Source organism: Penicillium samsonianum, assembly GCF_028829775.1.
Source record: "Penicillium samsonianum strain IBT 33392 chromosome Unknown utg000004l_segment0_segment0, whole genome shotgun sequence".
In the NCBI taxonomy this organism is placed as follows: Eukaryota; Fungi; Ascomycota; class Eurotiomycetes; order Eurotiales; family Aspergillaceae; genus Penicillium; species Penicillium samsonianum.
In genome coordinates this window covers 3038695-3053826 of record NW_026643262.1, presented here as the reverse complement: position 1 = coordinate 3053826, position 15132 = coordinate 3038695, and the positions used below count along the sequence as shown (strand labels likewise).

General features: G+C 48.8%; 6 protein-coding genes across 6 annotated transcripts; 3 read left to right on the top strand and 3 right to left on the bottom strand.

Annotated features, from left to right (window-relative positions):
• Positions 1-1353: 1353 nt before the first annotated feature.
• N7471_008066 (uncharacterized protein) lies at positions 1354-2229 on the bottom strand (the record flags this gene model as incomplete). Its single annotated transcript, XM_057280785.1, has 3 exons — positions 1354-1849; positions 1907-2001; positions 2050-2229. 3 exons carry the CDS (start codon positions 2227-2229, stop codon positions 1354-1356), a joined length of 771 nt encoding a protein of 256 aa, XP_057135045.1.
• A 593-nt stretch (positions 2230-2822) lies between these two features.
• N7471_008065 (LYR motif-containing protein) lies at positions 2823-3538 on the top strand (the record flags this gene model as incomplete). The annotated part of the gene is made up of 5 exons (XM_057280784.1): positions 2823-2873; positions 2961-3125; positions 3297-3359; positions 3420-3469; positions 3529-3538. The coding sequence occupies 5 exons, from the start codon at positions 2823-2825 to the stop codon at positions 3536-3538; spliced, it is 339 nt and encodes a 112-aa protein (XP_057135044.1).
• Positions 3539-3833: 295 nt separating this feature from the next.
• Positions 3834-6245, top strand: N7471_008064 (uncharacterized protein; the record flags this gene model as incomplete). Its single annotated transcript, XM_057280783.1, has 2 exons — positions 3834-4016; positions 4134-6245. 2 exons carry the CDS (start codon positions 3834-3836, stop codon positions 6243-6245), a joined length of 2295 nt encoding a protein of 764 aa, XP_057135043.1.
• A 411-nt stretch (positions 6246-6656) lies between these two features.
• N7471_008063 (putative ubiquitin conjugating enzyme) lies at positions 6657-10158 on the bottom strand (the record flags this gene model as incomplete). The annotated part of the gene is made up of 2 exons (XM_057280782.1): positions 6657-9931; positions 9996-10158. 2 exons carry the CDS (start codon positions 10156-10158, stop codon positions 6657-6659), a joined length of 3438 nt encoding a protein of 1145 aa, XP_057135042.1.
• A 1615-nt stretch (positions 10159-11773) lies between these two features.
• Positions 11774-13537, top strand: N7471_008062 (uncharacterized protein; the record flags this gene model as incomplete). Its single annotated transcript, XM_057280781.1, has 1 exon — positions 11774-13537. One exon carries the CDS (start codon positions 11774-11776, stop codon positions 13535-13537), a length of 1764 nt encoding a protein of 587 aa, XP_057135041.1.
• A 641-nt stretch (positions 13538-14178) lies between these two features.
• Positions 14179-14993, bottom strand: N7471_008061 (cytochrome c oxidase subunit VIa; the record flags this gene model as incomplete). The annotated part of the gene is made up of 5 exons (XM_057280780.1): positions 14179-14224; positions 14398-14405; positions 14465-14624; positions 14697-14721; positions 14810-14993. 5 exons carry the CDS (start codon positions 14991-14993, stop codon positions 14179-14181), a joined length of 423 nt encoding a protein of 140 aa, XP_057135040.1.
• Positions 14994-15132: the final 139 nt, after the last annotated feature.

Below are 15132 nucleotides of genomic sequence, written 5' to 3'. Positions count from 1 at the left end.
TCGTAGAAAGTGGATAAAGCAATGAAAACGATCTAGAAAGACAAGATCCACAGGATCAGATCGCAAAAGAATGGAAGGGCATTCAATGCCACTGTATATAATAGTCAGGACCGGCTCTATCCAAGTGATCATGGAATTGCTTTGCTTTAGAAAGACCTACCGTTCAAAAATGGGACTGGGAAAACGACAGGAATGAACCGCTAGTATCAAACTGGCGTCCAAGGCTAGATGGGTTAACCCCCAGTCTTTGACAGGCCTGGATAGACTTACAAATTGGAAAGGGGAGAGCCTCAAGCTCTTCAGAAGTTGGGAAAAAGGAGAGAAAAAAGAGGCATTGAACCTGACACAGGGTTCACGCGGTTCCTGACATGGATACTAGTCCACATCTCAAACGGGAAGTATATTAATTCTACGGAGTAAATAACCCTGGACCTCGGGTCTATTAATCTATTAATTTCTTTGAATTTTTCTAGTTGTACTCCTGTAATCTAAGGGTACTTTATATCCGAAGACTCTGTACTCCGTATTCCATACATACTTCAAATCCCCTTCTGATGAGTATGGGATCTACATAGTACACTGACATGTCGATGGCTTTCAACGTTGTACCTTGATAAACAAAAAAAAAAAAAAGAAGAGAAAAAGGGAATGAAATGCCGGGGCCTCCATATGAGACCGGGCAAATTACTCTGTAGACGAATCACATCTCGACTATATCAGTGGGGTTGGTGTTAGCCCCGGACGCTAACGTCTCACATTAAGACTCCCTTTACTAATTTGAAACTTGAGATGGTTCAGTTATTGAACACGAGAACAATGGGATTCATACATTGCTTATGGTGTGGTAGTCTGTATATAGAAAAAGTGAAAAGACGTTGAATGGAAAAAAATAAAGCACGGAGTAGCTCGGGAATTTTGACCCGACTCGGCTATATTGTACTTATGTAGTGCTCCATACTCCGTACGGAGTATAGACTGGGCTTTGTGGTGAAACGTCTTTAAACCTACTTGGTGCTAGCCATATTGCGCCCCCTTAAACCTTCATGGATTGTACAATTATAGCCATGTTTCTCCGCTATCGAGTCTACACATCCACTGTAACGAAGCTGGTCTGGGCCCTTCCGCTAGCTACATGAACGGTTCGTGGATCATGTGGAGGATATATTGTAGACTGTTTTGCAAGTCCAATTTTTAGATCCGAGGCATTTGCGACTCCCAATTTTAAACACATCTGGTCATGCAAGGCGACGGCCTTGGGGTCTCAGGAATAGAATGCTCTGTGCGACTTGTCAACGTCAACTTGACCTTGAGACGGCTGATCAACCGTGTAATGTAAGACAAGGTCACGGATGACTACAACATAGCTGCGTCGGAGGATTCGATTTCCAGCCGAGCCCGTAATTGGTCTATCTGCTGTTCCAGGGCTCGCATTTCAACTGTTGTACTAGCCAAATCTGGCACCTGATTGTCTATCGCATTTGCGAAAGAGTCTTGTGCCCTGCGCAGCGACTGGGGGACTAGTATTCCATACCAATGAATTGGATCGGCAGAACGGAACTTCTTAGAGACGGGCTTTGGTTTTTCGACAGGGGCGATTTCGGTTTCCGCAGTGTCAGAGGATTCCGAGCTAGCCGTCTCGGCCGGGCTAGTTTCCTCGGTGGCCTGAGGACTTTTATCTAGGACCGGAGAAGAGGCCTTGGGTTCGTTGTCCCCATCGGCCTCCTCTGATGGACGACTAGGTGTGGTGTCGACGGAGAATGTGTATTCAGAGCCAGGTAGCGCAGTGATATCCTTTTTCTCTTGCGGATCGTCCATGGATTTCTCCGTGTTTTGTTCGGATTGGATTGATCTGTCAATTTCGGCCAGTTAACAAGTGTCAGTAATCAATGATAGCGGGTGAAGTTACATCTTTCTCGTTGCTTTCATGCGCTCATCGTAATAATCAGGACCATAACGCCGGCCAGGACTGGAGAAATTGGCTTGGGCGAGAGCGAAAAACCCCTACTTTGTCTCAGCATATTTCATGAACCACGATTAACAAAATCATACCGACGACAGCTGTTCTGCCAGGCTTGAATGTAGTTTCTGCTGCCGATCAAGCAGATGCAAGTATTTCTCAAGAAGTGTATCCAAACATTGGACCGAATCCTCTAAAGCCACCGGCTTCACCTTCACTTCAGGTGCCTCCGAGCCCGGTCGCGACGCTGGTGGTGTGGGTATTTGGGTCATGGAGAAAAGAACAAAGGTCAATGAAGCGGATATGCAATGGAAATACCAGCAAAGTCGAGTTGTGGACTTCAATCAAATTCAATAAATCGACAAGCTTGAGATACAGAAGAAACGTGGAGCAAAGGAGCTCGGCCCCGGTAACTCCGTCATTCGTCTCCGAACGCAAAAGAATTTCCCACTTCTGCGCTTCTTCTCATCTCTTGCAAACTTCAACCCACTGTGTCTCTTCCGTTGTAAGAGGCTGTATTAACAGAGATCAAAATCATCGATTCCTGTGTGGTTTGATTTCCCCGGATCTTTGGTTCTTGCAAGATTGAACCGCCACCTCCGATTGCGTTTTGATACGAGTCATTGCGCCCAACGTACGTGAACTCCATTTTACTATCTCGACCATTGCAATACGAACCATCGCTCTAACCAAGTGGTTCTTAGGACAACTTTTTGCCGCAGCAGCACCGTGTCGACAGCGCGACCAAGGCTTCAGTGATAACCTGGGGTTGACCAAGCAGGCGTTTCGCACCACCCACCTTCGGCCATTTGACTCTTATTACCGCCTGAATCCTCTCCATACTATTATCATAACCTCAGCCATCATGTCTGTCGCGTCCTTGCACCGTGACACTGCCTTCCAGGCGAGATCTTTGGTATGTCCTCTTGGCTCGATATGCGCTTCAACCCGTGCGTTCATCCTTAATACATCAAACTAACGGGTGTCTCTCTCTTTTTATTAGTTCCGCTCCCTTCTGCGCTATTCCGGACAGTTTTCCAACTACAACTTCCGTGAATATGCTCGTCGCAAGACAAGGGATTCGTTCCGCGAGCACCAGAACACCACAGAGGAACGCCGGGTACAGGAACTGATCCAAGAGGGACTTCAAAGCTTGCGCTTGCTGAAGGTCAGTGGTATTATATGGCTTTTTGGGGTAGAACTCGATCGGTCGCAGATATGGGGGGTCCATTTTCGACCTCGCGTATTGAAAGTCGACGAGTCGAGTCTCACCTCGCAACACTACCTTACAAATCATTGAATTCAACTCTGGGGGGTAATTATACTAACATATTCACAGAGACAAACGATCATCAGCCAGTTCTACCAGTTGGATAAGTTGGTGGTGGAAGGCCAGAAGACAGTAAGTTCTACCTTGGCTTAGGGCCTTCCTCCAGCATTCAAACTTACATTATCTTTGAAGGGAAAGGAAACTGGGAACGATGGAGGCATTGTTCGCCAGAAGGATACTGGGTAAGTCATTTAATTGAAGCTCCATGCCCATCCGTTTTGCTTGTACTAACCTGTAGTAGTTGGGATTGATTCTTGAGGGTTGGATGGAAACTTGTAACTATTCCATTGTGTTTATTTCGATAACTTGCCAATGGTGGACTAATTAAACACCTGCTTATTTTCTGTATTTATACACCCAGCGATGCAGCTGCAGCTGTAGCTATTTTTTATCAAGCACCAGAAACACCCCATTCCACTCCTGAATTACAATATACATCGCAATGAATTGAACTGCATTGTTTTCTATCAATTGAGGGATATTGTTACAATATAGATGGCTGCTATACCAAGATGTTGCATCGATGTTCAAAGTATGTATCACGTGATGTCTTTACGGTCTTGGAGCATCGCAACGCGCCGGAGTTGCACTGCTCCGCTACCATCACCCACTCCACCACATCCCGCCAAAGAATCCTCCCCGGGAGGTCCCCACGAGGACATTACAAGCTTCCTGATCGGGCGCACTTGTCTTCGAATCAGTACAGGGGCATCTGCTATGCCTTCCACGGTATGTTTCAACTTGCCCCCGTGGTGATCTAATCTGGCCCGTTGCTCTAGACACATCGTCATTCCAGATGTACTAGATCTTAAAATTCCTGAATTAGCTGGCTAAGATCCACCACAGTTCAGAGCCTCGCGCTCAGGGCGACACCTCGATGGCGCCCCAAACCGTACCAGAACCGGCCAAATCGATCACGATGTCTTTGAGGGATTGCCAGTACGTCGCTGGTCCCGACAGCAGCACACCCTCTCTCAAGCGCCCAAACCCGATGACTCGGAATTCGGCGTTCAAGGTCCAGGCGGAGGACCAACGCTACCAGAGCTTCCAATGCCAAGAGACAGCCAGCTCTTGCCGCCAATCAGTCGCGCACTCCTTCGAGCAGCCCGTGCCGGATGTATCCATATCCGTCAAGGCAGCCGAGCAGCCGATGACGAGGAGAAAAGCGTAGCGGATGCGGAGGATTCGGCCTCGGCATCCCATATGGCCGATCGGAGCTTCACCACTCGCAAATGGATGACGCTTCCCAAGCACCTCGAGCCTGCGGAGGTGGAATTTCTGGCAAAAAGGAGACCTGGTCTTTCATCCCTTTATGGCGCCAGTGCTGTTACAGATGGAACCTCCGCTTCTGGGGCCATGAGGAGGACGAAATTCAAGAAAGTTGATCCTGAAACAGGCAACATCTCTATCTACGAGGCGTGGGTGCCCGAGGGCCATCGCATTGAAGGAGAAGTTACTGGTGACTTACAGACGATTGCCGAGCAGAGCCAAGTGCCTGTGAAGCCTGAGGCGCCTGCACCTGGAACAGTCGTCGAGGGGGTCGGCATTGTCAATGCTGAGGGTGTTGTTGTTGCGGAGGCTGGATCAGCAGCTGTAATGACACCTCCAAAGCGACGTCCACCTCCACCCAAAAGAAAGGGCAGGGGCATTGGAAAAGGCCGGAAGAAGAAGGTCATGTTTGCGCCTGGCGAAGGAGCTGATGCCGCGACAGTACATGGAGTTGGCCCTGCTACTGGCAATGAGGAGGATGGCGTCAAGAGAGAAGGCCAACAGGATGCTTCACACATGTCCATTGACCAGGCTGGTCAAGATGAAGACGATGAAGACGGCGACGAAGGCGATGAGAGCGACGAGGCTGACGATTCCATGATGGACGCGAAGACTCCTGATACCCCGCAGCCTCTGTCTGGTACAGAGTTCGTGGATCAGACTTCTTTCGAAACTCCTGCCGAGCAGTCAGTTGATGTCGACATGTCAGATGCCGTTCCTGAAAACCAGCCTCCTGCCCCCGAGATTTCTTCATTAACCGAAATGGAGAAGCAAAACCAGCCCGAAAAGACCTCAGAGGTGGATTTCGGCGTCCTGGCTTCCAATGTTCCTTCAGAGAAGGCTGAGGTCGCCGATTCAAGTGAAAAGCTTGTCATTTCGGAGTATGACGAGACTCCAACTCCCCCGGCCGGAACTGCCGTAACGACAAGTGAACCCACCGAGCTTTCAGCTGCAGTTTGCGAAGCTCGAAGCTCAGATACCAAGGTGCAAGAGGAAGAGGAAGCCACAGAGCCGACAGCTAACCTTGCACCAAAAGAAGAACCCGCTATCCCAAGCCAGCAAGAAAACGCGACAGTCCTGCCTCCTGTCAGCCCCGAAAAATCCTCAGAAACCCCAGTAGCACGACCTTCGACCCAATTGCAGACACTTGAGCATCCAGAGCCCGAGCAGACCGCAGTGGCCACTGATGCCTCAGCAGAGACCCAGGAACCTCAACAGATTCCAAACGAGTCCATTTCCCATCCCGACACACAAGAAAAGCCCTCGATAGCTACCGAGCCCGAACAACCACAACCCTCTGATGGTTCCATGCCCAGTCTACACCCAGAAGAAGCAAAAGATGTCGAGATGGGAGATTCGCCAGCACCGGAACCAAGCCAAGGGCCAGATGTCCAGTCTCCCGCGAAGCCAGATTTGCCTCAAGCATCACCAATTGCAGAGGATCCACAGCCCGAGCCCACTCCAGCGGAGTCCACTACAGCTGCTGCCGCAGACCACAGTCTACTAGAAACCAACATCGCAGACGAAAGGACAGAAGCAACAACCGAAACAAGTGTCCCTGATCAAAGTGTCGCCACCGAAGCAGAGCCGCAACAAGATTCTCGGTCTAGCGAAGCTAAGGAAACCAATGACGAACTCGAGAAGCTCCCAGATACGGTCCCACAGGCTGGTTCGTCTGAGTCTACATGAACCGCATGTGAGGTGTCATTTGTTTCGGCCAACTAATTTACAATGAATGGCATTGGTTTTGTCTATTGCCCTTTTGGTGGGGTGTTTTATGTTTGTGAATAGGCGTATGGTTTTTTGGGATCATGGATTATCGTGCATCATATTGTAGGACCACATAGTTTTATTCTTCAACTGCAACTTTTTCTTCGAATTCACTCCGTTGACTCATGCTTTCCTCTCTTTTTCTTTGTACAACGGGCGTTTATCTTGGGGATACTAGGTACGAAGCTACAATCTACGACATACATATAGATATGAGAAGATAATAGTAGCAACTATTGTTTCAATATGACAAATGTAGTCAATCAGCAAAGGGGGATTTGGTTCAAGCAAAGTCAACTCGTACAAATGTTTCTTCGGAGAAGAAAAAAATCACCAGGCAAGTTCCTGGACATCCTTCGAGATCTGCCATCCATGCGCCTGTGCAACTCTTCTGTAGGCTTCCACCGCCTCACCCACTGAATAGTCCCTATTTGCGTATAGATTCAGACGCGCGGGTCTTGGATCTGTGCTGGAAAGAGCCATGCGAACCTGCAATAACACACTCTCAATCGAAGCCGTCGGAAGCCAGCCCGAGTGTGTAAGCAGCTCCATGCACATAGAGCCGCCGGTGGTAACATGGCCGCCGCCTCCAGCAGCGAACTCAAGGAAACGAGGGCGGATCACCCGCACAAGGGGTGGATCCATGGGGAATTGTGGGGGAAAGCGGAGTTCCAAGACGATACTCTTTTGGTTGATCTGTTTGAGGTCTTTTGCTAGTGGGAGGGATGGATCAAGCGTATGTAGCTCCACGATCCATTGGTAGACTGTTGTAATCAAGTTGGGGTCAACGTACCATCCGAGCTCGTGGAGTGGCACTCGCTCCTGGATTTTGATGGTAGCCTGAAGATGCTGCTGCAGGATTTGTGTGGCTGAGCTCGTGGCAAATCGAGGTGGAGAAAGTGTAGGTAAAGAACTGTCCTGTAGGGTTCCGGGTCGGAAATTAGTCTTGAGGCCGGTTTCTGGGACAGCTCCTTCTTGCGTGCTGGGAGCCGGGGGACTTTCAGACGTTTCATCGTCGGATAAAAGAATGCTGAGATCCTCTACGGTCGTCTCAACACTGGTATTGTCGTCGTTGTCGTCCTTGTCATCGTTGTCGTTGTTGCTATCGTTGTCATGTTGTTCAGTATTTTCAACTGAATATTTGCGTCTCTTAGGTGACGGCACGAGGTCTGCAAGCCCTGTTTCTCTAGCAGTACGAAGAAATTTCCCCCGTTGGCCGCTAAATACCGAGATGGGAATTTTGATCTGCAGTCCGTTGGGGCCCAAAGCTGGATAACGCTGATCTTGTTTGTATACAAGGCTTTCACCGTGTTTGGAAGATGATGACTGGGATTTCGAGCTCTTTGACATACTCCCGTACACAGACCCACCTGTTCTCCCTGGCATACCAGGTAGGTTGAAATCTTGGAGCCTGACGAAAAGATACCTTGGTTGGATCCAATCCAAGTGTTGTACGACGTAGTGTGGGCTATGGTTTACAAACTTCTTGGGAGCATTGACGACCTCATTCAGAGAAATCACCGTCGAGATCTTCAGTCGGCTTTCGGACCACGTGGGAAGAACATGTGTACCAGTGTATCCCAATGAGGTATGGAAGTGGTTCGACATGTAAACGCCATCACCACAGGCGCGACCATGGGTAATTTGCTTGAAATGAAACCCTTCACGTAGAATACTGTGCCAATTATTCACAGAGCTGCCATGCCAAGCGAATATCGTAGGATGATTTGGATTCTGGGCCAAGGAATTGGAATTGACCGCGTTGATAAATCGCTGCTCTTTGTCGGCAGCACCTTGAACAAATCTGAATTGGATGTAATCGCTCATTCCAACTACCTGATGCCGAGGCTCATCATCATCTTGCTTGATGAAAGACCGATTTGAGGCAACAACCCAGCGTAAAAGGTCTAACCCAGCAGGGGATATGACATCTCTCCATGATGAAAGAAGCTTGCCCTTTTCGTGGCTTCCAATGAAGGCCTTCATTTCCTGGATACCAGGGAGCATGCCCAATAGACAAGAAATCATCCGCTGTTTTTGTACGGGTGCCAAATCGTCCAGGTTGGTGTCGTAAACAACAAATTTCACTTCCCGGGGCTCCGACCCTAGGCCTATTGGTTGCAACTGAAGGCCATTTTTAATTGGAAGTGAGATGAGAATATGGTTTGAGGTCTCACCGACGTGTTGAACGCGACAGTGCCATTCTTCTGTTACAGGGAACGGAACAATCAGGGCAATCCAATCACCGACCTTGATCGGAACCGGCTGATGCAACCAAATTTCAAGATTGGTTCCACTAAATTGCCCAGTATGATATGTAGTACAATTTGACTCTTTTTGAGGGAGCAATTTCTCGGGTACGCGCAACCGAAGACCAGTCGGGAAGTCTTCAAGGAGCCCCGCTGAAGCCCTCGCGTATGCCAGGCTGGTCAGCAAGTCAACGACAAAGGGTTGGGACCGGATCTCATATTCAATGCTTGGGCCCAAGCCCAGCGCCATGTATTGATACAAACACAACGCGTTGGAGCAAACATATGGCTTCAGTGACTCGAAGGTGTCACCAATCTTGCAGTGACAAACCAGGCAAAATTCGGTGCACTTGATAAAATGCCGCAGCGTAAAATGCATAGCAAGAAGAGGCAAAGACATATTGGAGATATTGCGATCCAGTTCAGTCATATGGTCAGCCACAAGGATTTCTGGCGTCGAAGTGGCCCAGCTGTCCGGCTGATAATACTCATCGGAAGAGATCTCAGAATTGCCGTAAATCCTGCCTTGGTTTGTCTGGAAAAATAGTTCTGCCCCTGTCCATGAAAACCCATGTTTTAGTCGAAGATTGATGATCCCAAGCAGTCGCTCTCCGAGAAGTAAATTGAGCGATCTTCCAATGAATAGCGGCCTGAGAAGATGACCAAACATTGTTTTGTCCGGAGCTGTACTCTCGTCTTTCGTCTGTTGATCCTGTGGCCCCTGTATTGCTTCCATAGCGTGCTCTAGGGACGGCTTGTATGAATCACAGAGGCCAACATGCATCTGAATCGGTGTGTTCTTCGGATCACCTGCTGTCTCGATAATTGCTTGGAGATCAAGGTAGGTCGGTCGATAACGAATCAGCAAAACCACATACTCCGAGGGTTCGACACTCCAAGCATTCATAGCTTCCTCGGAAATGCCAAGCTTGGAAATGCGGCAAGACACCGACACAATTATGGTGCCATGTTTTAACCCTAGGTATCCCACTTTGAATCCCGCGTTCTTGACCACACGAAGGTCACGGCGAATCTTCTCTCGTAACTGAGTCTCATTTTGAGTAGATGTGAATATTCTGGTTTCATCATCAGACTCCCAGTCAGGTTCGGTGTCAGTGGCAGCTGACTCCTCGTTGTTGGAGTCACGACTGCCTGTGTCCTCTGGGTGACTGGATGCCGAATCAGGATCAACCATAGAGTTGGTGATAATGCTCTCAATATTGCTCAGCAATTCATGAACCGCTAAGCCTGTAAAAAGTGGCACTGCATTTTCCAGGGAGGAGGTGACTGTCTTAGGACAGTTCTCGGACGACGAGAAGACCAAAAAGCCATGGTCCTTGGGGTAATCGTGGGAGTCTGTTTATGCGTCAGCAAAAGATTAGAGCCTTGGATGACACTATTAGTTAAGAATGTTTCTTACCTGATACTATGGCCTGGAGATCAAGTGTGAGGCTTGCCATAGGTGCTGCGAATGTGAAGGAAATTGATCCATCATACTCCCCTGTTCTGATATCGGAGATACAGGGGAATCGGCCAGGAACTGCCGCATCTGCGAGATCTCGCAGGAATTCTTTGCGTGGCATGATAATGTTTCACTGCATTAAAAGCTTGAAAAGAAGGTAGAAGAGAGGAAACAATGAGACGCGAAAGTCGGTGTCAAAGAATGTTGATGTCAAAGAATCAACCCTGGAAGTGTGAAGTGTGTCAAGTGTATAAACGAAAGAAACAAGACAAGAAGGGAACGTCGAAAACGAATGAGGAACACAAACCAGGGAGACAATAGAAGAAAAGGAAATAACGTGGAAGCCAAATAGAAAACCATAGCAACTAGGCAGCCTCAGGCCCCCGATGTGGAATAGCCCCACTATCATAATCGTTATCTAATCGCGTCGATCACTCTTGGCGTCGGATCCACTTCAGGGCATTGTATACTTCGTACATTAGACGGTTACTTGACTATTATCATAGCCCAGACAAAAGAAGATAAGAAAACAGGCAGGAAAGTTCGACTTTGATTGATACACATGCAGGCCTCCCATAGAGCTAAGCTAATTTTTCAAGCTCAAATGGGAAAATAAGAAAGGTCCGCAACGGTTAGACGGCCAACAAACGCTACGTAGTGTTGATGTAAAGAAATACTCGTCCATCGATGGCTATTTGAATAAAATTGCTTGTAAAGAGCCATGACTGTCATCTAACCCCGACATTATTCCCTAATTGGCCCATGACAGGCACTGCTACCACGAACAGGCTGAGACTAACGCCGATGTTTTGATAGCTATATGCGTTATTGGTAAACCCCGTGACACTGATAGCTAGCAACAGGGTGTTCCAGTCTAGTTAGATGCGAAGCATGTATGGCCGGGCCAGGCAGCTGCACCTTACATGCTACATATGTAATTGCGAAGGACAGAAATCAAAGTTAGCTTTTGAGGATGTCCTCGCGAATATTTTCCATTAGAAATCCTCGTAGCCCGGATTTGAAATGTGCAGGCAAAGGCAGAAAGGGCGCCATTTTAAGTTATGATTCTAGTAGATTTTAGTGCATGAAATAGCGTAAGTGCTTCCCTCATACTTACCGAAGATATATAGAATATATAGAAAGGGCTCACTAGCATACTATCTTGTAACGAAAGAAATCTCACATAACACAAGCTTAGAGGCCCACCCTTGACTTTGGTGCTTGGATAATTCAACATGTGTCAGTAAACCACTAGGCGAAGCGCGACTTTTCTCACGAGTGAAAGGTACTAGTGCAACGCTATGGGCTTGACATTGATTTTAAAGACGATGCCAATGTTAGCATTCTAAGCCGACGTATATCTACCAAGGAGCGGTGGAACTCCAATGCTATTCACCAGTTGAGACGTTTAATTTTTGAAGGCAAGGATATTATTCACTTGCTCATGTAGAACTGGATTTTCAGATGTCCTGAACAATTCTATTACATACTAGATATGAAGATACGTTTGTTGAAGCGCTTTACGTAGATCAAAATTTCGAATCGACATATGCGAGCAATGGGTCCAAGTCGCACTACTTATAATGTTGCTTGGTTCTGTAATGGTGTGATGTTTGGGGTATTTTGTCTATAAGCGTCGACAAAAGTCACGTGCCGGACAAACAAGACAAACATCCATCAATCTCCAAGTACATAGTAAGGCTTCACCAATCTCCAACCTTTTCGGTAACTCAATCATGTTGCCTCCTCGAAGCATCATCGGTCGAATACCGAGTCATATCCGACCGAATAATCTACCTCGGATCTCCGGTCCCAACGTACATCTCCGACCATTCACTCATCGCACACGCCTACTTCTTCTTTCTCCGGCGCCGGGTCGCCCTCAACTGCCCTTCCTATCACCTCTTGCGCCGACCCGCCCACTTCCACCGCTATCAATTCATCTGCGCCAGCATTTCGGTCGCTTGATATCTACCGAGAGCCGCGAGCATTACAAGCGAAGGGTATCGCGAGGTGTTAAGATCGGCCTATCGGTGTCTGCCATCCTTGTCTTGTTCTCCGCTATACAGCTTGGCATCTACCAAGAAGACATTGAGCATTCATGGCCCACTCCACCGGAGTGGTCCTGGAAAAGCCGCTGGTGTCTGCGATCCGCGCAGGCACTGCAAAATCCTGAGCAGATCGGCAAGCTGATGACGAATTGGCCCATGGTCGCTGGATATCTTCGTGAGCTGCTGGAGCGTCTGGAGAACCTAGAGGGAGAAGGCAAAGGTCTCATGGAACAGGATGAGGGTGGATTCCTAGTCGAAGGTGTCGGCCGCACTGGGTTCGATGTCTCCGCAAAGAGTGAGCCTTGGCGCCGCGGATATTTCCAGGCCCTGATGGGCGCTGCCAAGGCTGCTGAGAACCTGGACGGATGGTTGACAGATCGCAAGCAGAAGATATCTGCTCCTGCGGAATATGTTGTTGGTCCCTCAAATCCTCGACCAAAGCCTATGCCCGCTGGCCAGAAGAAGGTCCCGCAGGAAGAGGACTGTGAGCAGGCGTCTCCGTCTCCGGAGCGCTTCTACATGAAGGTTTTGACAACCAAGGGCTTTGACACAAGGCAGAAACTTGATGCTGCCTTGGCCTATGCCGATTGGCTTGATTTCAAAGGCTTGGGCCTCACGGCGGGTGACATGTATAAGTGGGCCTTGGACATTGCTGCCAGTGGGCTGGAAGGAGATGCTAGCAAGATTGTGGATTTGAAGAGCGGCCTCTTGAAGGATAACAGTGAAGACCTACCTTCAGAGAACATCCTCCGTGTCTCCACGGCCCTCGCCGTCCACAACGCTCGTCAAGCCAACCTACCAACAGCTTTGTCCCTCTTCACATCTGTGCTCAAAGCCCGACGCAGCCTCCCTCTATCATCAGGCTCTGATATATCCCCCTCTTTTCCAACCCCACCCAAATCCAACAACGATCCATTCGCTTCTCTCTTCAAGTCGCTCAGAAATGTCCTTGTTCCCGTTGAGTACCCAGAACCCCTCCCATCAGGCGACGAACCCCCACGCCGCACCACGGCGTCCGCCTGTGAAGAAGCAGGATTGATGACCTATATCGGCGAGATCTTATACGCATCCTCGTCGAAGGAATCCGGCCTTGCCTGGACGCGCGATGCAGTCGACATGGCCGAATCCACGATGCTTGACCTCGGCAATTCAGCCGACCGCACTGCTCGAACTCGCTGCGCACAGTGCCTGAAGGTTGGGCTGGAGAATTGGAAAACCATGGTCTCTTCCCTTGTTACCCGTGCTCGACAAGAGGAGCAGGAGAGCAGGGATCAGGCTAAGGGTGCTTGGTTTGGCGGCGAGCGCCGCGCACAGGCGAAGTGTCTCGATCGTCGACGTTGGGAGGCTGAAGATGCTATTCTAGAGGATCGGATTCGTCGCCTCTTCCCTCTCCTCGAGGGTGAGTCTGGGCTGGATCTCCTCGCTCCAAATAGCTCTCTGTTTGTGTAGTTATTATTTACTTATATACCTGGACATTTGGTTTTGTGGAGTTGAGGTTATTTTTCAACATGTATAGATTATGTTCGCCATGGCAGTCAATTTTGCTAATCAATCAAATTTCCGCGTATATCAAAACCTCTCAAGCTTTATGGATCTACAGCCCAGCAAGGTAAGTAAATCGACCTTAAGAAGTATCGACTACTATCATATAAGTGCGCCTTTCCTATCATTGGCTGTGGACCAACTCGACTAGTGTAGTTTATCCATTTGAAGCACCAGTCGAGACGTGTGTCTTGTTCGAAGAGCCTGGTTGCAGCCTGGTCGCAGTATCTACTTAGCGGGATGGGCGATTACGATCATCAGCCGATGCAACCTTGGAAGCATAGGTTTCGAGTCAAGTAGATATAAGAATGATCCAAAAAAGACAAAAGAAATAGCAGCAAGAATGAATGTTGACTCGTACATAGTAAGCTTCGCCTCATTCTGTCAACTGGACCTTCAGCTCCCCAAGCATTTGACTGTGTTTCTACCCTAGAACGACAGTGTAGTATATGTACATGGAAAAGCCAGCCCTGACACACACTCAATGATTTCCTGGCGGGATTCGAAGGGGAGTCTCGAGTATATGGGAGGATTGTGAGCGACCTAATTTAGGTGGCCTTATCCTTGTTGTGGTAGTTGACATCGGAGTTCCAGCTGTAGATGATGAGTTAGTCCTGGTTTTTCCGCCGGGGGGGGGGGGGGACATCGTGACGAGATAATGTCATGCCATCCGCTTGAAAGCAGATCATCCATTTCATATTGCAGAAAATAGCTGTTCTGCAAAACGATGTATAGTATATGGTGGGGTCGGGGAAATCGGAACTCACAAGATGGTCTATTCCAGTTATATATTAGCTTGAGGCTTCAGCACATAGCATAATTGGATTCACATACCTTATCACCGTCTCCCCAAGGGAAGTTCTTCACGCGAATGTTCTGGTAAGGGTACTCGGTGCGCTCCTCGAGAGGGGCCATGTGCTCCCAGTGCTCCCAGTGCTCGGACCAGAGGCTGTAGGCGTTGAGACCGCCACCAATCAGGCAGGGAATCACGGCACTATGAAGTAATTAGATTTTTCTCTGTTGGTGAGGACGTCAAATCAAGTCTTGATCTTAATTGGAAACGTACAAGATGGACAGCTTGCGCCAGAGGTCTGTACAACATCGGGTCAGTAACGGATATTGTCCACGGCCAATGGCCATACGGCACAGTCAATTGAATTCATTTATGATGGAACGTACCACTGGTAGAGGCAGCATGGTGCTTGACGGCAGCTCTCTCGCGGTTGAACTCGTTGTCGACGATCCAAGAAGGCTTGGCCTCGGCGCTGTTGAAACGGCGCTGGATGGTGGAGCGGACCGGAGCGGAACGCATCTGCTGCGAAGCACGCTGAGACAGGCGACCAAGATTGCGCTGAGAGAACATGGTGGGTGATGCTAAGGAGTTCTTTTGGTGGTGGAGGTCAAAAGTGGTGCGATGAGGTCCAAAGCCGCCTTTAGCGTATCCCCGTGATCTCCCGGATTATGTAACCTGATGTCATGGAGCCTGATATATCAGGCAAACA